Here is a 20,454-nt window from a genome sequence, read left to right as displayed (position 1 = left end):
AAGGGCATAAAGATTAATATTTTTTCAGTAATTTTTTCTAGTCTATCTCAAATTGAAACTTACATTCCTAAGTTCTGTATTTAGAACTCTAATTTTGTAAATATCTTTGAGTAATTTTCTTCCTCAAAATCTCATCGGTGATACTGGTCAGTGAATGTACATATGTGATCACAATATATTGGCACAGGTGAGTAAAGTGGAGGAGGAAAATTCATCAAGGCTTCACTTCAACTGTAATTGGTACAGGGGTACTTGTAGGCCAAGAATTTCTCACAAAAGCTGAGATTAAAATGTTTCTTAGACCCTGCCCTTGAATGTGGCTAATGTCAAAATTGCCTGTCCCTGCATAACTTGAGTATTGCATTCACTCACAGTCAGTGCCATCTGGCTGGTTTCTGTTCTTGATAGCTGTACTTCAGAATTGATAATAGTCATGTAAAAGTCACAGAAAGCATGCTGCACAATTTTTCATTTGCAGACTGTAAGCCCAAAGTTCATAAATTAGTGGTTTTGCAATACAGTTGTTCTTCTCCGTACCAATAATCGTATCATGTAGCTTTGCAAAAGTTGTAATGAAAATTTATTGTGTGTGCATGACCTCCTTGTAATAATATTGACTTCTGTGGTGTTGGAAAAAAATTGAGATCCTATGCATATGAAAGGATTTACACATTTGTACCCAAAGGGAAGCTACATAATCTACCTTTTCAATGAAAAGTAATTCTCTCTGCATTGCCAAAAGAAGCACTTATCTCCTGTGACTTTGTATTTCAGGCAACGGTGCAGTGTTCGGTTATCCTGCCAAAGCAGTAACAACCTGGATGAACCTTGAAGTTTCAGTGCTTTCAAGGAAGAGTGGATCACTTTCAAGCTTTCAGAGGTTATAATATCTTCAAAAATTGTTACAAGCTTTAAAGAATGGACTAAACCTTGACCAATGATCATGTGTAAGGCTGCTGTTAAAATCTTTGCCAGTTTGATCACATATAAGATGGTTAAAATTAGATTTTGAGTATGTTTTCAGCTATAAATAGCCCTACTGACAAACTGTATCTGACAGAGAAAAAAAAGTCAGTATCCTCTATTCAGTGATACCTTTTAACTGATGGTAGAAAGGAAAGTCTAAGGTACATTGTTGTTGCAGTTTCATAAAATAAGGTCCAAGAAAGCAGATTCACAGGTTATTTGTGTTGCTGTTTCTACCTCCATCTTTTCCTTCAACAAAGCACATGGTTACAAATCACTTCAGAAACATAACAGAAAAACTGAACAAACAATTTCAAATTAAAATTATACTATTTTTGTACATTATCCATATTTTTTATTCCAGTGATTTTTTTTTAAGCAGTGTATTTGTTTTGTGTGCTAGAAGACCTGGTTCAATAACTGTGGTGGTTCTTTCACAGCAGCAGGTGTGTAATGAGTTAGTGTTGGAGACTGAAGTAATGCCTAAACCAAATTCGTGCCTGAAGATGTACTTACATGACTTACAGAACTATATAGAAAAAATACTTTGCTGACAGTGTCCCAAACACAGCCATTTTCTGCTTTATTGAACAGCCCCAATTTTAGTTCCTGTATTAAGTGATGAATGTGCTCGAGTGGTTTGAATGTATGCATTTCAATTTTTTAATACAGTTTTATTTTAATAAAATAACCTGCTACTTCTTGTCTAGTAAATAAAATGAATGAAATGTGTGCTTCTCCAAGATGTGTGGAAATCAGGGTGGGGCAGGGGGCGTTATTTACTTCTAGTCATTACATATCACAGTGATTTTTGCTATTCATGAAACAGGTTGGTGATGATACCTTGTAAAAAACACTTTCAGAAAGACGCTTTTTAGAAAATACTGTGCTGCTCAGAACTTCAGCTTCTAAGTCCCAGAACAGCAGGGATTGCTGAGGCAGAAGTAGTTCAGAGTGCAGGGAAAAAAATCAAACATGAACAGTAAGGATCCTCATAGTACTGTAAAAAAAACTAATCCAAAAGAAAACAGAAGAAAGCAGGTGCACAAGCATTTTAGCTTCCTAGTCTTTTTCTGTTGGACACCCAGTCTCCTGTTGTGAAAGCCTTTAGATCTGGATGCATTCTTTCTAGCAAAACCAGTAGAGGTGCTTTTCAGGTATTGGGGAAAATAGCTTAACCAATTTTCTATATTTGTGTCGGTTTTTAAAAAATTCGGATTGCAGGAGCCAGAGCTTGAACATACCTTTCATTGCCTTCCACTAAGCCAAATCATATATCTGGCCTTAAGAATGGTTTCCATTTTTATCTTTCTTCCACTGGCACTTTTGGTGAAATGGATTAGAGCCAGGAAATTCATATCTGAGTATTCTAAGAGAAAGTTTTTTCTGGGTGTCCCATTTTCAATCCCCTTGGGTTTATCTTTTTGCATTTGGTAGTGACATATAATGGTAATTGTTATGCTAATTCTTTTTGTTTATATACTGGGTACTTAGTGTCACAGGAGAGTGGCACAGAGCAGGTCCATAGGTAGTGGGTTCTGTTATGCATTTCTGTTACATATTGTTCATATGTGAGGCTTGGTGAGAACATAGATAAGAATGGCTGCACCCAAGGAGTTAGAATCAATAGCTCAGTGTCCAAGTGGAAACCAGGAACAGATGGTTTCCATCGGAGATCTGGGACCAGTTCTATGTAATATTTTCATGAACTAAGTAAGATAGTGGAATTGAGTTTGTGGAAGGCAAAAGCACTAAGCTGAGTGGTGAGTGAGGGAAGGAATGTCATCCTAAGGGACCTTGATGGCTCAAGGTGTGGGGTCCAAGTTCAACAAGGCCAAGCAGAAGGTGCTACATTTGAGTTGAAGATGGTTGAGATCAGCCTAGTGGAGATGGACTTTGGTGTGCTAGTGGATGAAAAATTGAACATGGGCCAACAGTCTGCACTCACACCTCAGAAGTCCAACTGCATCCTGGCCTGCATCAAAAGCAGATTGAGGGTGGTGATTTTACCCCTCTGCTCTCATGAGACCCTACCTGTAGTATTGCATCCAGTTTTGGGGTACTTTGTAAGAAAGATGTGTTGGAGCAAGTCCAGCAGAGCACCGCAGAGATGATGAGAGGGGTGAAGCACCTCTCTGAAGAGGACAGGCTGGGAGAGTTGGGGTTTTTCAGACTGGAGAGGAAAAGGCTCTAGGGAGACTTTAGAGTGACCTTCAGAACATAGAGGGGACTTATGAGGTAGAGGGAGACATTTCACCGCAGCCTGTAGTGACAGGACAAAGGGCAGCAGTTTTAAGTGGGTATTTTTAGATTGGATGTAAAAACGGTTTTTATGACAGGGCTACTGAGACAATGAAACAAGTTGCTCAGAGAAGTTGTAGATTTCTTTAGAAGTATTCAGAATCAGATAGACAGAGTTCAGCTAAGACTAGTGGAAGGTGTCCCTGCCCATGGTGGGAGGATCGGGCTGTATGTCATTGATGGTTTGGGCTAGAAGAGACCTTTCCATCATATTTACTTGCTATGTCAACATAGGCTTGGTACCTAACGGTATCTCATGCAGAATTTGTATATAAAGTCTATGAAACTCTAGTAGTGTGTGGTGTGTTTTTTGCAAAGATCAGTGTACATTTTATAGTCTGAAATGTGTTGCAGTCCTATCCATAGGACTACAGACAGAAATGGCAACTGGCAAGAAAAGCATAGGGTACTATTTAATTATGTAAAGATAGGACCAAATATAAGTGATTTTAATTGTCTTTCTAAACAGTTTTAAGAAATGTGTTTATTGTAGGCAGATCTGCAGGTGTAATAGGACAAAGATACAAATTGTTTGTATTGCATTACTAAAACCAAGTAAACATTCTAACAAAGAATCACGGCCCTTTCTTGGACTCAGAATGTGTCTGGTTTCACAAGAATGAGACAGTGATGGGCAGAGGGCTTCACTGATAAAAGTTGCCACACTTCACTTTGAGAGTCTCTCCATGACATTTTTTTTTCTTTTTTTTTTTTTCTTTTTTTTTTTCTTTCTTTTTTCTTTTTTTTTTTTTTTTTTGGCCACTTTTTCTGTCCCTTTGATGTGAAGGATTTGGACTGCTGCCTTCTGGTGCAGAGTATTGATGTTGCTCCTAGATCATAACATCAGAATCAGTATTAGCAAGTACCATTTTGAGGCTCTTAGAAAATTGCATCTTGGTCTGGTAAATAGCTTATCAGGATATAGGGTGGTAAACTGTTGCCTAGCTTTCAAACATCCCAGCTTCCATAGTGTGGCCTCCAAGCTTGACTGCTATTGCACATCTTACTGAGACTTCATGGTTTTGAGTTGTTTAGTAAGACACTTCCGGTTTTACACTAACATGTCTTACACCAAATGCTGTCTCCTAGAAAAATTAACAAAGCTTTTGGCAGGAAACCTGTCTCCTTTCTATGTGTATGTTTCACAGACCTCTTAAAACCTCATCTAAATTCATTCACTTCAAGACAGGTACATAAATAGCACTGAAGCAAATGAAGTAGCTTCTCTGTGCATAAATTACATGGATTAGAACCATGGAAAGCTTAATAAAGTATTAGCTAGTGGAACTTTACTGTAAGTTTTCCAGGTCTGCTTCTTGTTCTCCAGCAGAATTGTCCTAAATCTACTAATTTGTATGGCCTGAATGCTGCCTCGACTTTGGGTTGAAGAGAACACACCTAGACCTTGCAGGAACTGCTGAAGAACATATCAATCTCTCTATGACCTCAAAGCATATCCTTCTCTGCAGGATATGCTTTGGGGTCATAGAGAAATGCAGCTGGGAAGCAGTGGGTATGTTAGAAATAAATGCTCAAAGCCTAATTTTCTTTCCCACTTACGTAGAGGGGAGACTGAGTGGACCTGAGTGCTTGCAAATAGCACAGATACACAAAGCAAAAGGCATGTCAATATTAGGCAAGGACCAGGAAACACAGTAAATAGCCAACTGATTTCTTACTGGATTTTCAGCTGGCATCCAAAGGCAAAGATCGGAACTTTTTAAACATCCAGATCTACGCAGACCACAGGCAGAAAAGTCACAGCAGGGTAAGTTCAACACGCAAATGACATGCAAGAGAAGACATATACCCACTCACAGGAGCTTTTGTCCAACTGATTCTTCAGTGATGTTCTTTAGGAGTTCGGCTTCATCTTGGCACAGGTGTCCCAGGCAACAGAACTCCTTCTGCTTTGAGTGAAGATACTTCTCTGTTTGGACCCAGAAGGATTCAGTTCCCTGTCTATATTCCAAGCCCACACTTACTTGTATCATGAGCACTTGCTCTCTGAGTGTGTATTGTCCTGCTATTATCTCCTACCCCACTCTTCACTGATTGTTTGGATATTGCATTTTGCTTAGCCCAGCTATCCATGGCTTTTGAAGTCCTTTTATCTTGGATAAGATCTCCATTTATTTTGCTCAGAGAATCCTCCAGTGTGCATATTGGCAGTATAATGTACTGATGGCAATACAATACTGTGGGTTCAAATATGGCACAAACTAGACCAGGAGGCAAGCCATTAGATTTACTCATTTTCTCCTTTTTTTGTTTTCTGTAAAGCATTCTTTGTGGCCTAACATTGATCTATCTTGCTAACATGAGATTGCCCACTCATATCTCATTTTCACTTATCTAAGACTTAAAACTCTTTCATGCTAATATCCAAAGCATTTGGAGAATTTGCATAGGTGGCATATGACATCAGAATTGAGTTTTTGTATTAGTATTCAAAACAGATCTGAGAGCAGTTGGTGTTCCCAGAATGAACCAGCAAGGGAGTATTTTGTCTATTGAAACCAGCTGAGTATCAGTAAGAGGAGAAATTAATTCAGGAGGTGCTGGGCAGGATCAGCCTTCTAAGACGGAAATTCTGGCTCAACTGTTTTAACAACAGCTTCTTTTCCCCACTGTCATTGCAGTGTTGACTGAAGCAGGACAGTGCAAAAGAATTGAAATTAACATTTGATCACAATTTTGCAGAAATTTGCTGTTGTTTATTTTTATTTTATTTTATTATTATTGTCAATTTCTCCACCAGCTTTGCTATGGCTTGGCTCAGGCAATTTGTTGTGCTAAGGCCTGTGTGATTAGGCATGCTTGAAAGTATGTTTTCAGTCTTAACATCAGGGTGTCATAGATTAGACCCAGCTGGAACTAAGAATAGTGCCTGTTGTAAGTGAAACATATGCTGTCCCATTGTTTGGTTTCCTACAATGTGGTTCCTCTATCACAAGAAGGAAGACATTTCATCTGAAGTCTTTTAATTTGACCTTAGAATCTTAATAGTTAGTGCTTTATAGAGAGAAACTTTTGTATGGGCTTTTATCAACTGTATAAGAAGGTTCTGAAACACATTTTTTTGTGTTTTCATAACACAGTAAAACATTAAAATCATTCTTCTGCATCTGCCTCAAGGTAAACCAGCAAGATAAGTTATAAGGAGGATGGTGGTGGTAGGAGTTTCTTTCCCCTTAATTGCATGTGAGGACAGTGAAATAATCTCTGTCCTTGGATCAGTTTAGTACAAATTCTGCACTCTGTGGTGTTACTGGTACCTTGGGTTGGCTTTCATTTTCTTCTCTGGCCCTTAGGCTGCTCACCATCTAAAGAGAAAAGAAATGTAAAAAACAACAAACAAACAAAACCCTATAAAACCAGTAGTGTTCAAGTGCTTGTTCTGTATAGGCAAGGAATGCCCCTCTCACCCATGCCACCAAGCAGGGTCTGCTGTCTGATTTTAAGTGCCACTCCTCATCAGCCACATGCATTGGATTTCTGCAAGGATGAGTGTTAAGAAGCCAGTCAAAACCATTGGCCCAGGCTGACATGGAGTGGGATAGGGTTGTATGTCCCTGGTGCATCCTTTCAGGCACAGGCAGCCACGTTTGTGTCTGCTTTCCCCAGGCACCTCTTTCTTGAGCTGGACCTGCGTCTTTTCTCCCCTGCTCTGGATACCCTGTTTTCTTACTAGTCAACAACCAGCACCATGGTGAGAAAAAGGTGCTGATGCTGGCACTTTCCCCACCTGGGAGGTCAAACTCTCATATTCTAGATTGCCACTCAACTCCTCAAGTAAGAATGTTTCTGTCTATTTAGAAATCAAGAGGGAGGCTGCTTCCTAAAAGAAGTGACTGGTTCTTGTTAGCCACCCAGGCTCAGGGCGGGGTTTTTTCCTCCGGCGAGCGGCGGGATGATTAAAGGAGGGCTGTAAGGAAGCCGCGACCCGGAGCGGACAAACGGGCATGGCGCGGCAGTTTGTACGGCAGTTCGCGCAGGCAGGGTTAGCAGGCAGGGTTGCAGGTTTCCTCCGGCTAGTGAGGTTTTTCGTTTGTTGTTTGTGGTGATTGGTTGGTTTGGTTTTGCTCTTTTGGTTGTTGTTGGGTTTGGGATTTTTGTTTGTTTGTTGGTTTGGTTTGGTTTTTTTTGTTACATCAATGGTAGCAAAAGCTCCCTAGTTCAGTTGTAGGAAGTAGGGTATGTCTAATACGATGACCTCTGCCGATGGTGTAGCTAAACCTTATTATTTGCCTGAAGCTGTAGGTGTAAACAGGGCTTCTCACAGCCCATTCTCAATCCTGAGCTAACACTCAATAACAAGAGCAATGCCAGATCCAGCGGCAGTCATCGGTGTACCTTTCTGGGAGGCAGCCTGACGCCTTTAGTTGCAAGATTCTTAGTTTTCAACTCCTAAAGACCACCTCTTCTTTAACTACGCCTTCTTAGACTTTTTCCAGCACAGAAATACTTTGTTTGCAAGTGTTTCTACCAAAAGCATAAAGATGCTTACAAACAGGTAGTAAGAGGTAGGAGTGTGGAGATATTGGTCCTCTGGGGACATTTCCGCAAAGAAAAATATTGTTCTGTCTTCTGTTCATACTGTATTTTGAACTTTTAAACTACTTCTGATTTTTTTCCTGTGAGTTTGAGGGAAAAAAAAAAACCACAATGAAGAAATGTTTAATTACTTCAGTGAGTGTCAGTTAAGGATTGGTTGAAATCTGATATAAAAATAATAAAAATAGAATGACTAGGTGTGCCATCTCTTCCCTTCAAGAAGAGAAGAGATGACACACCTTTACCTTTTTCCCCCGAAGCTTTAAAAGACTGAACACGGGATTTAAAGCCTGTGTACTCTTAGACACAATAAACCTGGGTGAATTTGGAGGAATGTTGCCTGTTTTAAAGCTTGGGAGTCATGTTCTAAAAGAGTAATTTTTTTGTAGTGTATAATAGCAAACTCTGTTTTTCTAAGTGCCATTACACCTGAAAATATTTTATTAAAGTTTGACAGAGGTCACCACAATTGAAAAATATATTGTCAGGTTATTCAGATGCTGGCATTTGCATGCAATTGAGGTGTGGTTTTTGTAGCTCACAGCACTGCTGGCTCCTTGTCCAAAGAATGAGCCACATTTTCACCATCTCTGAAATCACCATACATAACTCAATGCCTTGAACTTTCCATCCTCTTCAGGCAACTTCCCAAGGAAGTTTTGGGCTTTGGCAGCTCTGAGGCCAAAGCCTCTGGGAAGGTTACACTCTTTTGGCATGGCTTTCCCGAGTGGGGAGAGGCTGGCAAAAACCCCGTGGGCTTCCCGGTGTGAATGCCACTCCCCCTGCCATGTTTCGGAGGGGACTTCCCGGAGCTCTGGCCCTCCTTCCCGCGGGATGGGCAGCCTGCAAGCCGGAGGGCCGGCGGCAGGGACCGGGACAGCGAGTCCAGAGACTGGCATGGATGATGTGTGAACGGATGCGCTGCCGCCGCCCCAGCCGAGCTCTACAAAACACCTGTCCTCAAGCCCCAGCTCGAGAGGCTGAACTGGGCTCCAGTGAACTGGCCCGCCTGGAGGGTCGGAAGAGAAAACGAAAAGCTCCTTCTCAGAATTATTCTGAGCTGGAAAGGGAAGCACCAGCGTTATTGGGTCCGACTTGCCCCACCCGCCCTGCCCCAGATGAGTTTGCTCCCAGACGCCAAACATCCTCTGTGATGGGGCTTGCCCTCCATTTGTTCCCCAAAGAGGTAAGAAATAAACAATTTGGCTATTTTAAACTCTGTGCATGTATGTGCTTTAATAATGTATATCTACAAAAAGTCCTGGTATCTGACCTGTGTGACTATGCTGTGTGTATCCATATTTATTTATGCAGACACACACACAAAAACTGAAAGCAAGGAACAAGGTTGAACACCACTCAAATTAGTAGTGCTGCATGCAAGCCATTAAACACTCAAACACAAGGAGTGAATTATTTTTAAGCCAATCTTTTTTGTCTTTTATTACTGAATAATAGCAGGTGTTTAATCACACATAAGGGGTATGAACATCGGGTAGATTATAGAAATTACACAGGAAAAACAGAAAACAGAAACCAAAAAGTGTACAAAAATCCAGATTTATAACCAAACTCGGTCATTTGTTGTTATTGCCAAATATCTGGTTTAGAGACCCAGAAAGCTGTCTTAAAAATAAGAAGCTTGTTGTCTATATCTTCTGAGCAAATGGGGTCTCCAAATGCGAAAAACTATGCAGTAACTAACTGACTGCCGATTGTTTTCTCCCACGATTTTCGATAAATACAGCTACACAAAATGTTTGTAGTTCCCAAACTGTAATGCTCATCAGCATTAAAATTTTTACCATTCAATCACTGTTACACCTTGATGTTAAAACTGTATGTTGAGTGGGTTGGTGAGGAGAGAAGCTGTGGGGATTAATTAAATTTATAAAGGATATGGCTAAAGTGTTCACTATTTTGGAGTGTAACAACACAAAAGGATCTCAAGGAATAACTGAAATACAAAGCTTTGCAGGGCAGTGAGCAAGCCAGTAAGGGAAACATAGCGTTCCCACTTCTCTAACCAGCTTTATTGTAAAATTAAAAAAAAAAAAAAAAAAAAAAAAAAAAAGGAAAAGGTGAACATTTACATTTTTTTTTCCCCCCACTAGAGCACAAAAGGACCGTCTGGCGCTTGTGCTCTGCCCGCCGAAGAGTGTGAGAGGGATAAACAGGAGCTCTAGTCTTGATTGTGTTTTGGATTTTTTTTTCCTCTTTTTCTCAGGAAACAGAGAAAATCTCGTGTCTTCTCGAGGAAGAAGCGGCACAGGAGAAGCCCTGGAGATGACAGGACAAAGGAGCACTCTCCCCAGCCTCAGACGGACATCGGGAGCGCCGCCACCCGCGATGGCTCGCTGATGACCCGGCGGCGGGGATACTCCCGGGGGAGGCGGGCTGCAGGGGACACGGGGACAAGGACTCGGCGGGACGGCCGGGGGCGGGTCAGCGCGCAGCCTTCTCGGCGGCCCCCGCGGCTCCCGGAAGGGGCGGAGGGTCGCGCAGGTACCGCCCCACCGCTCCGTGTGGGCCCCCCGCCGCCACGTCGAGGGGGAGGCGGCCGCGGCCGTCGGGGAGGTCGAGGCGCGCTCCGGCCCGGTGCAGCGCCGCCAGCGTCTCCAGAAAGCCGGCGCGGGCCGCGTCGTGCACCGGGAGGCAGCCGGTGCGCGGGTCGGGGCGGTTGGGGTCCGCTCCGTGCCGCAGCAGCAGCTCGGCCACCCGCGGGCTGCCCAGCATCATCACCTGCGGGGAGAGAGAGCATCAGCGCCCGCCCACCCGAGCACCGCCGGGGGCCGCCTCCGCTGAGAGCCCGGGGGGCAGCCGGGGCTGGCAGCGGGCGGACCGGCCTCTCCTTTGGGGGATAATTCTGCTGTATCAGCTACTTGTAGTCGTGACCTGCATCCATTGTGAAAATCGTTTGAGATTATCCGTACGGATCCCTTCCAACCTCGAGATAGTCTATGATTAGATGATAAATTAAAAATATTAGCTAGTGGTTTCCAGACTAGGTACAACACATGTGTGTGTTCTGCTTCACATTTATATAATTTATATACATCATGGTATAAATGGTACCTGTGGTGTGTGTATAAGCACATATATGTACACACACGTTTATATCCAGATACAGACCAGCTCTGTGTATGTACAGATATATACACACAATACAAACACCGTTTATGTAATTATATAATAAATATATCTATATTATATAGTGTATGTATCTATATTATAAACATATTTAGATATACACATATATTAAACATATATTAAATATATTTATACACATTAAGAGTTTGTAAATATTTCTATGCTATATATACACACCATGTATTTTGTGGCAGCAAAGGACCTGAGGGATCTTTCATTAAGGTTGCTGTCACTTAGAATGTATTATCGATTTATCAACAGTCAGCACAGCAATGGGAAAATGCAGCTGAGTGTGGCTCCTTTTGGCATTCGGTGTGGATATTTAAAATTTTCCCCTCCTGAGTTTCAGACCAAGATGTTTTTTCTTTTTTTTTTTTTCTTTTTATTTCTCTCTCATTTTGGCTTCTTCTCAGAGGTGTGAGAGCGGCTGCTGAGTTCTCACAAGCAATGCACAAAACTGAACTGACGGAAAATTCCAAATGATAGTGTCTAAATGGCAAATTCCTCATGACAGTCTGCTTTTCTCCCAGTAGGAACTTTTGCAGAAACTTTTGGCAATATTTGATCATACACAACTGAACAAAACCCACAAAAACCCCCAATCAACAAAAAACCAAAATAAATTTGTACATGGGGTTTTACTTCCCTTACTGTTCTGGTCATTTTCAGTGGAATTTTAACTGCCATAAATTGCAACTTAATACTTTGAAAAATATCTTAGGACAATAGGTTTTTCGATCAATTTCTATGTCTTAACTTTGGTTTGTCCACTTCAAATAATTGGGCTTCTTTATAATACATTTGTGAAAACACTTATGAATGTCATAATATCTAAATTCCCGTTATTAATCGTTTCCAGAAAGAAAACGAGGGTCGACATATTCGAGTGTCAGCCATTTTGCAAGTTGCTGACAAGAGAAAGAGAACTTAGTCTGAAATAGGGAAAGGAAAGAGATAATTTATAAGAGTTAGGAGATTCTTTTAATCTGCAATTTGAACATAAAACAGAAGTAAAACGAATAACTTTCTGAGAGACTTTCTCGGTAATGCAGAAAATATTTCATTTTTCATTTAAAGTGCAAGGACTAAAATAGCTGTTTGATGAATCATCAAATATACCTCTTCAAATAACAACTCGAAAAATCTTCACGAGATACACAAATCTAATTTAAATCAAAGAATATTAATTGTTCAATGAACATTTAAAAAGTGTCTACTTAAGTATGTCGATTAATATAACAGATTTTTAACTCCCAGATTGCCCGGAAAGCAACTCTACATACTGACACTTCTAACGTCTATCAATAAATATTGCCACTATTGATGGAGAGAGAATGTTAAAATTACTACTACTAAAAGAAAAAAATAGGTGAGTACTAATACATACCTAGTTTCAAGTTACAATTTTTATCAGCACAATTGCTAGGTTCTTTGCTCGTGAATATGCTAGAAAGGGACCTCACTTCGATTTCCTTAGGGAAAAAAAGACCTGCTCGGGCTATATTTAAAAAATCAAGAAATTTGCTCGAAGTGCAGATCATTCCCCAAACCTATCTGGATAGGTTATCTGGAAGTGGATTTTGCAGTCCAGCTTCTCCTTTATAGTATCTCCTAGCAAAATTCGTTTTCTGCCAGCGGTTTCCCCCCTAGTCTCCATCTTGTGTTACAGAACGTCTGGACTTAGTAAAAAGTAAAGGTCACATTTTTATTCACTGCTGCTGGAGTACGGTTCCGATCATAACAATAAGAATTCAGTCTAAACACGAAATGCCCACCCTTCCCCGCCGGCGTGGCAGAGCACAGCTTCCCCCTGCCCCCCCCCGCACCCAGCGTACTCCGTACCTGGAGCGGGGTTCTCCCAAAGCGGTTGGTCCCGTTGGGATCCACGCCTGCTTGCAGCAGCCTCCTCACTTCTTCGTGGTCCCCGCGGGCGGCGGCGCTGCACAGGCCGTCGCCGTCCCTCCGGGGGGACCCCTCCATTGCCTCCCACCGACCTGAGCCTCACGGCCGCCGCTGGCTTTCCCTCTCCCCTGGCTGCGATCTCGCCCGTCGCTTCTACCCAGCTCGTCGCTGTCACTCAGCTTTTTCTTTCCTGGGGGCAGCGGCCGCCCCTGGCACCCACTCCCCCTCCTGCCCCTCCCGTCCCTCCCCGCTCCGGCTCCTCCTCCCTTAGCGGAGGCTGCCGTGTCCGCTCTCGCTCTCCCCCGGCTCCCTGCAGCAGAGGAAAAATGCGAGCACCCGCCCGGGGCGAGGGGCACCGGCAGGGCGGCGAAGGACCGCAGGATGGCGGCAGCCTGCTCATCAAGCACGGCACCTCGGAAGGCAGCCCGGTTTCATCCCGACCTCAAGCAGGGGCGGGTCCAGCGGGGTTTTTCTCTCACCGGGGAGAGGGGATGGGGGCGGCGGCCTTGCGCCCCCAACCTCTGCCCATACTGGGGCGGGCTGCGAAGGCAGGGGAGCGGGGCGCAGACCCACGGGCAAACATCTTCCACGGCAGCTGCCTCGGGCGGGGCAGGTGGGACGCGCCACGAGAATCTCTAACGCAGGCGGGTCAACGACATGACGAAGGGACGGGGGACCTGAACTTTCCTGAACTTTCAAAGAGAGGGACTCTTTGTGCGAGTGATGCCTCTGGTTTCTGTCTCCGAAAGGGGTCCTGCCCTGCCCGAGCCCATCCGAGCGGTGGGTCGGGGGGTCCATCCTTCCGTCCTGTGCCTGCCAAGAGCTGGCAGACCGGATGAGGAAGGGAGCCGTGCCCGCAGCAAGCCTGCGACCAGCCTATTGGCAGCGGATTGAAGAGGATGGCTTCAGCCTGCCAGAACCTCCCTGGAGCAGGAAGACCGCGGCGAGAGCTCACCGAGGTAAGGTGCAGCTCCAGCCGCGCAGCCGGAGGTTAGGCAGAAGAATCTCGCCTTGCAGCTATGAAAAATCCTCAAAATCCAAACATCTAGCTCCTCGCCTTGGCTTTCCGCCCAGCGTCTCCCCGCTGCAGGGCCAGACACAAGCCTGTACCACATACCCCCGCCCCAAGCGACCCCTCCCGCGGCCGTCGAGTGGGAGCGGGTGGTCGGCACCCACGACCCGCTCCGTGAAGCCCTATTCCGCTACCTCGAAGTTCCTACCTCTTACGAAGAAGGCAGGGGAAATAAGGGCTGTTTTCTTTTCCCTTTTTTTGTCTTTTTTTTCCCTCCCCCCCAACCACCCCCCCCCACACACAATGTCAGTTCCCTAATCTCCTTTTTTTTTATTTGCAGGAGACCGGTGCGACGCCGCAGAAGTATCTGTTGTGCAGATACAACCCCCGAAGAGCTCTGCAGAGCTAGAAGAGAAACGGTGATTTTATGTCTATTTGCTGTTAGCCGAAAGCAGAGACATCCTCGGATGAGGAGAAATAAACACAGATTTATCCCTGAATAGACAAGTCAGAGGTTCACTAAGATGTCTTTGTTTAGTGGCTTTTAGAGCTTCCCTTGCGAAGTGTCTGGGGCAAGTGGCATTGCAAGGTCAGGGTCCAAAATTTGAGGCAAGAGCCTCGCTTGCCAGGAACTGGTGGTGAACTCCCACCACATTGTGTTTTTCTACAATGCACGGTGCAAAACAGCCCTTGGGACAGATAGGCAGTTTAAAAGAAATAAATAATTTTTAAAAATCAAAAATTAATAAATAGTGTTTTAAAGAGTGGATTTTTAGAAGTCTGTAAAGTCTAAGAAAGGAAGATGATCCCCCACCCAAAAGGTAAAGTATCTTCCAGTTCTTCTTATGCTCTCTGACATTAATGATAGCCGCATAGAGATAAATCCAAAGAGAAAACCTCGTTGGCTATGTCTGTCAGGTGTCTTAAAATTCCAAATCAGTAGTGATGCATGGCAGGGTTGCAGGTATCACTGCCTAGCTTGTTTTCTGTGCAGTAGTATTGATAGTGGATTTTATGCATCTGTACATATAAATTTAGGAATACATATCTTTTTCTAAGTATATAAGCATAAAAATAAGTGGCACTCAATGACCTTAAAGGTCTTTTCCAATCACTTCAAGTCAGAGGGCCTGTCTGCATCTCCATCTCCATCTCCACTGTATTATGCTAAAAGCTAATAGTGTAAAATAACAAATACTGTTCCATTATTATGTCCCAACATTATTGACCCTCCAAATCACATATCAAACTACTAGAACATTTTTAACTCGCAACATTTTAAATTACATTATTGAAATAATGTGATTTCTTCCCCCTCTAAAAAAAAATCTTATATTATACAATTCTAGTACCAACAAAGGACCTCAAATTAATCAAAACATAACAATACAGAGTAATATCTGAAGTTAGGGTAATAACAATGCAGCCTATGATAGTGTGTTTTGAAAAAGAACCTTGTATTGCACTTGTATCTCGGGGGAGGGAGGGGAATCCACCTTTCCCCCCCAGCAAACCTTACTGCAAAGACATTTTCATTAATAGTATCTTTGCAGTATAAAAGTAAAAAAAAACACCCCAATGTTAAGAATAAAAAAAGCAAAGAGTTAAGAGAAGGAGTAAAAAAAATATATATATAAAGAATCATGTTAAGCAGTGTCGCTATCCTACATTTCTGCTCTTATTTTAGTTTAGAATCATTATTCAACCGTGCAGATCTTTGGCACTGAAAACAGATCCATTTTAATACTACAGTACATCAATCCTGCAAATTGTTCTGAGATGTTTTGATAAGAGCATAAAGGAATGAAGAGGTAACTTTCAGTTATAAAAGCAGCCATCTTATGCCCTGTTTAAGGCTTAGCAAGTATCGCCCTTTCAGCAACAACAACAACAAAAACCAAAATATTTACATTTTATCTAACAAGTATTTGGATAATAGATTCAGGGGTTAACTAAATACTATAAAGAGATAAATTATAAAGAACATAATATTGGGATTTCCTAGCTTGTAAATAGGTAAAAAGAGCACAAGAGTGGAAGGGGTAGGAGGTGCAATGGAGAGGTTGCTTGGAAGAAACCTGTTTTATATCTAAGGGGAGTGGGGGAAACAGTTGTTCCAAGTTACACTAAAAATGAAGCAATACCCGTTTACAGAAATAATTTAACATTATCATTCTTCTCTTCAGTTTAAAATGTCAGAATATTTGTAAAGATATTTATTCTGATGAACATATTGGTTAAAACTAGGAAAATCTATCACCTTAATTTTAGTCGTTCAGAAGCTGTGCCGTGGGGGTTTGTATTGAACTTAAAAATGATCAAAAAATTATCCTGAACAAACAAAGCCGGAACCAAACTGCACACAAAAGCTCAAACATAACTCAGAGAAACTGCGATAATAATGAATAAATACTTCACCGAGTATATCTTACAATCAGAGATTATTTAGGGTGGAAAAGGACTTCAGAGATAGTACTTCCAGTCCCACCCACCCACCTTGCCTCATCCAGCCTGGTCTCAGACACTTCCAGAGATGGGGCAGCCACAACTCCATTATGTGTTACCCTTATAGTTACAAAACTATCCATAGATACTGTATTTTTGTAGGGTTTTTTGGTTTCATTTTGTGGTTTCATTTTTTAAAATTAAATTTAACACACACATGTATCTCACTCTGTCCCAGGACCTTCAAAATGTGATTTGCAGTTTAGAGCTAACTGGCATTTTAGAAAAACTTATTCTCACTGATTAAAAGTTCAGGGGAAGGGAATAAAAAAAAAAAAAAAAAAAAGAAATATTTATGGAAAGTGTGGAAATAGGGTGAGAAAATAATAGCCACACTTTCGGATCCAGGGGGGCTTTTGTCCTTGCTACAGAGAGTTTACTTCGAGGTGATTAGCACTCTCATACTTATGCTTGCATTTGAAATTTAAGCTTTTCAGGTCAGACAGAGTTTATAGCTTCTTTTCCCCCCATTTAGTGTAGAATGAAGAAATTAGGCCTACTACAAATGCAAAAAATGAGGCAATTTGAAGGCAAGAAGGAAAACTGTCTGTATTTTCTGATTTATATATTTATAAATATATGCATAAGTCATGTGTGTGTATCTGTGTGTATGGCCCCACACTTTAATTCAAATAGCATTGGAAGCAATCTAAACAGAGAGTGGAGCTGGGAAACTCTGATTTACTTTATCTCTACTCCACATTTTATCTCCACCCTATAGCTTGAAAGGTGAAAAATTTAAAACATCTATTTATACATGTATAAAATAAATAGTGTCTATTTTTGAAGTAATTTTGAGGCAAATATTTCTAGTTCTCTTCCGCCTCTTTTCTTTCCAGGCTGTGCTGTGTATTAAAGGTTGTGGAATGCTCTAAAAACTTTTTATGAGGATTTTGCAGAACAATCCTCACATTTGCAGCAAAATTAATATTCTCTTTAGTTTCACTGTATGTCTAATTATTATTGTTGGTTTTTATGTGTGATAATCAATGCCATAACAATCCGATTTTGCACTCTGCAATAAGGAAAAAGTCTCTAAACCTGCCTGAGCCTCGGATGTCTCTTAAGGTCCTTCATACGAGTGTATTTTAATTACTCTTTCTGACGCTGCTCGGCTGCTCTGACCCTTATTTCCCGTATTTTTGTAACAGCAAGGGAAGGAAAAGTAGGCCACTGTATTTCACTGTCGCTTACAAGGGTGGAAAGTAATACACGGTCGGAAAACAGTGGCCATTTTCTCTCTTCAGAGCAATAGCTATGTTCCTTGTTTGCAAGAAACTGTCTGAAAAGGATGGGAAGGGGTGGTGGGTTTATATTTTCGTAGTAAACATGCAGAAAACGTCTCAAAAAGTGGGAAGTAAGGCAGAAATAAGTTAGAGTAACTTTTCAACCAGACATTTTCTACTGCGTTAAAAAAACAAACAAACAAACGAAAAAAACCCACCCGGAGAGAAGCACCTGGCCTGTGGAAACCTAACGTGTTTCCCGGTGCCATCTGAGCATGTGGCGCGGAGGGGTCCCCTCGGCGCTGCCACCGGCGCTGGGCCGCCGCCTCCCGCTCCCGCTGCCCCGTCGGGCCGCCCGCGCCGCCCCCGCTCCCGGTGTCCTACCTGGGCCGGGGGCTCCCGCGGCGCCTCCGCCGCAGGACCAGCTGCAGGGCAAGGCGCCGCCGCCAGCGCCGCCCCAGCGCCCCGAAAACGCGGCGGAGGATGCGCCAGCCCAGCGCCCAGGCCCGGGGCAGGCTGCGGGCGCGGCGAAAGTGGATGGTGCACCTTATCCGCGGGGTCATGGGTGCGGGGAAGCCGCGGGCGCGTCACGCTACAAATACCTCCCCAGCGGGGCCCCACTGGTGAATCGGCCCTCTCAGCCTCCATTCATTGGAGAAGATTTTATTTCTCTCTTTTTTCTGTTCATTTTTTTTTTTTCCTTTTCCGTTTAACTAATTTCGACTCTCCATTTCACTTCACACCCCCTCCGCTCCCCCCCCCTCCCCTACACCCCGCTCTAAACTCCTCCCACGATGATGGCGAAAAGCGGGCGAAGGAAGATTGGTAGCGGGGGATGGGGAGGGGGAAGATCGCCGGGGAAGAGCACCGCCACCAGACAGGCATGGGGACCGGCCAATCGCAGGGCGCTCCGAGGCTTTCAAATAAAGCCTTGACGACATCTCCTTGCCCTCCCCCCGTTCTGTCCCTCCAAACACACCGCCTCCCGCTCGGTTTGGGATTTTTTCTTGCTGTTCAGTTGCTCCCGGACCGCGCTCCCCCCAGGAAAACCCCGACGGGAAAGGAGGCCTGCGGCGGCTCGGAGCGCCGCGCTGGCACTCGTGAGAGCCGGCTAGCGGATCACCGCCGCTTTGAAAGCGCGGGCCAGTGTTGGCCCGGGCGAGTAGCTATTTCCTCGTCACATGGCCATTTGAACGCGACGCGGGAGCGTTGCGTAGCGAAGCGGGGGAGGGGGGCCGCCGGGAGGGGAGAGAGAAAAGAAAAGAGGATCTCTATTTCCCTGCGCCGGTCACCGAAACGGGTAATGAACGATTCCCGCCCAGCCCCGGGTCCTCTCCGCAGCCGTGCTCCGCGGTGTCGGACCTCTTCCCTTTCCTTTTGAAGGGCGAGGTTTTGGAGCGGGGCTCGGGGGAGCAGCGGAGGGTCGCCCAGAAGCCCCAGTCCACCTGCTGGCGCTCCCCTGCCCACCCGGCTCCAGGAAGCACCGGTGAGCAGCCGAGACCCGCGACAGCTGATACTGAGTCAGCTCTGCCGCCCTGGGCGGTGGAGGGGGTTACTGCTACCTCCCCGTCCCACTCCCACCCCAAGAATCCTTCTGCCTGCGCTGCCCCTCTCCCGGGTGCGGGGTACCTCCGTGCGAGGCGTGAGAAGAGCGATGGGCAGGGAGAGCGACATTTCTGCTGGCGCATCTTCCCCTCCCCAGGCGCGACGGGGCCCGGCTCGGCTAGAGGGGGCTAGGAGAGGCATGGGGGCAGCTCCGGGACTGCGGGAAGCGGCGGGAAAGGCGCCGGGTGGGGACGCAGAGTGGCAGTGCCTGGGAGGGATGGTGAACATAAGCGTGTGCAACACCTTCCCACAACAAACGCCTCCTCTCGGATGGGCAAAAAGTCGAAATGTCAACAGAAGGTTTCTCCTGCCTCGGCACAGAGTAACCCTAAGAAAAATGCTGATAAGAAAAGCCTGTAATCGTTTATTTTCAAGACCGATTTCAAGCCTTAGAAACTGGATGAGCAAAATCGGCCATTTCGAAATGAAAGTACCTTTCGAGATAAGCTTTTTTTTTTTTCCTCTCCCCCATTATTTTTTCCTCCTCTTCTCCTCTGCGCTGACTACTGCTTCCCCACCGGCAAGCCAAAATTCAGAGAAATGAATGCCTACCTGGCTATGGTGCCGGAGCAGCGGTGAGAGGATGGACCAACAGCTTTGGCAATAGAAACCGAACACCCACCAATGCTGAATGCATGGCCGATCCGGGGCTCGTCGTGCACAGGGTGCAAACCCTGCTGCAGAAGGGTGCACATGTGCTCACACATGTACCCGGTTACAGCGGCAATATTAAAAATAAAAATTGCAAGTAATCTCTCACCTTAAACATAATGCTTTAAGGGCTTTCTTGATAAAGTGTACTGCTGCTGTTTGTTGTTAATTGTTACTATTATTCTTTTCAAGGAGGACTCCAAGCCCTGGAGCCACTGCTGCTTCCAGAAGAAAATGTGCCTGTGGAAGCTCCCGCAGCCAAGTGGGACTGTGCTGGTGATCCCCATCCTTCCATGGAGTGAGTAGTCCCCACCATGGGTCTGTCCTGGGAAGGGGATCCAGACCTACTCTGTGAGGCAGATTTATAACAATTAGGTATATAACCTTGCTGAGTTTTGAGGGCATACTCTGCTTATTTGGTGCAGTCAGCCTAGCAAATTGTGTCGTTTCCCAGCCAACTTTATAGACAATAACTGTAGTAATATAATATTACTATTTTTGTTGCTGTAGTTTCATAAGCCTTAATGGAAATACTAAAAAATTGAAGTAGAATCTGGTTCTTGGAGAAAATGACGATTT

General features: G+C 44.1%; 2 protein-coding genes across 3 annotated transcripts in view; one reads left to right on the top strand and one right to left on the bottom strand.

Annotated features, from left to right (window-relative positions):
- Window positions 1-1,657, top strand: part of MTAP (methylthioadenosine phosphorylase) — a 32,833-nt gene extending 31,176 nt beyond the window's left edge. The window contains exon 8 of the mRNA XM_059873734.1: window positions 775-1,657. Coding sequence (XP_059729717.1) covers window positions 775-813 — 39 coding nt within the window. The 3' untranslated portion in view covers window positions 814-1,657. The remainder of the gene's footprint in view (window positions 1-774) is intronic.
- A 7,580-nt stretch (window positions 1,658-9,237) lies between these two features.
- Window positions 9,238-18,562, bottom strand: LOC132341967 (cyclin-dependent kinase 4 inhibitor B-like). 2 transcript variants are annotated; one of them, XM_059874139.1, is made up of 2 exons: window positions 18,004-18,562; window positions 9,238-10,566 (listed from the first exon to the last, which is right to left on the bottom strand). In XM_059874139.1, the coding sequence occupies exons 1-2, from the start codon at window positions 18,265-18,267 to the stop codon at window positions 10,270-10,272; spliced, it is 561 nt and encodes a 186-aa protein (XP_059730122.1). In that variant the 5' UTR covers window positions 18,268-18,562; the 3' UTR covers window positions 9,238-10,269. The 2 variants fall into 2 exon arrangements, with proteins under 2 accessions (XP_059730122.1, XP_059730123.1); XM_059874140.1 differs by lacking the exon at window positions 18,004-18,562 and adding an exon at window positions 12,817-13,098.
- Window positions 18,563-20,454: the final 1,892 nt, after the last annotated feature.

Source organism: Haemorhous mexicanus, chromosome Z, assembly GCF_027477595.1.
Source record: "Haemorhous mexicanus isolate bHaeMex1 chromosome Z, bHaeMex1.pri, whole genome shotgun sequence".
Classification (NCBI taxonomy): Eukaryota; Metazoa; Chordata; class Aves; order Passeriformes; family Fringillidae; genus Haemorhous; species Haemorhous mexicanus.
Note: the sequence above shows the minus strand (reverse complement) of the source record. Positions and strands in the feature narration are given on the sequence as shown.

Bases quoted from the DNA above. Each gene is read 5' to 3' on its own strand.
- LOC132341967 (XM_059874139.1), bottom strand. From the start codon at position 18,267: ATGGAGGCTGAGAGGGCCGATTCACCAGTGGGGCCCCGCTGGGGAGGT. The intron at 10,567-18,003 runs GTAGGACACCGG...CTCTCCCCGCAG, and splicing joins CGCGGGAGCCCCCGGCCCAG to GTGATGATGCTGGGCAGCCC.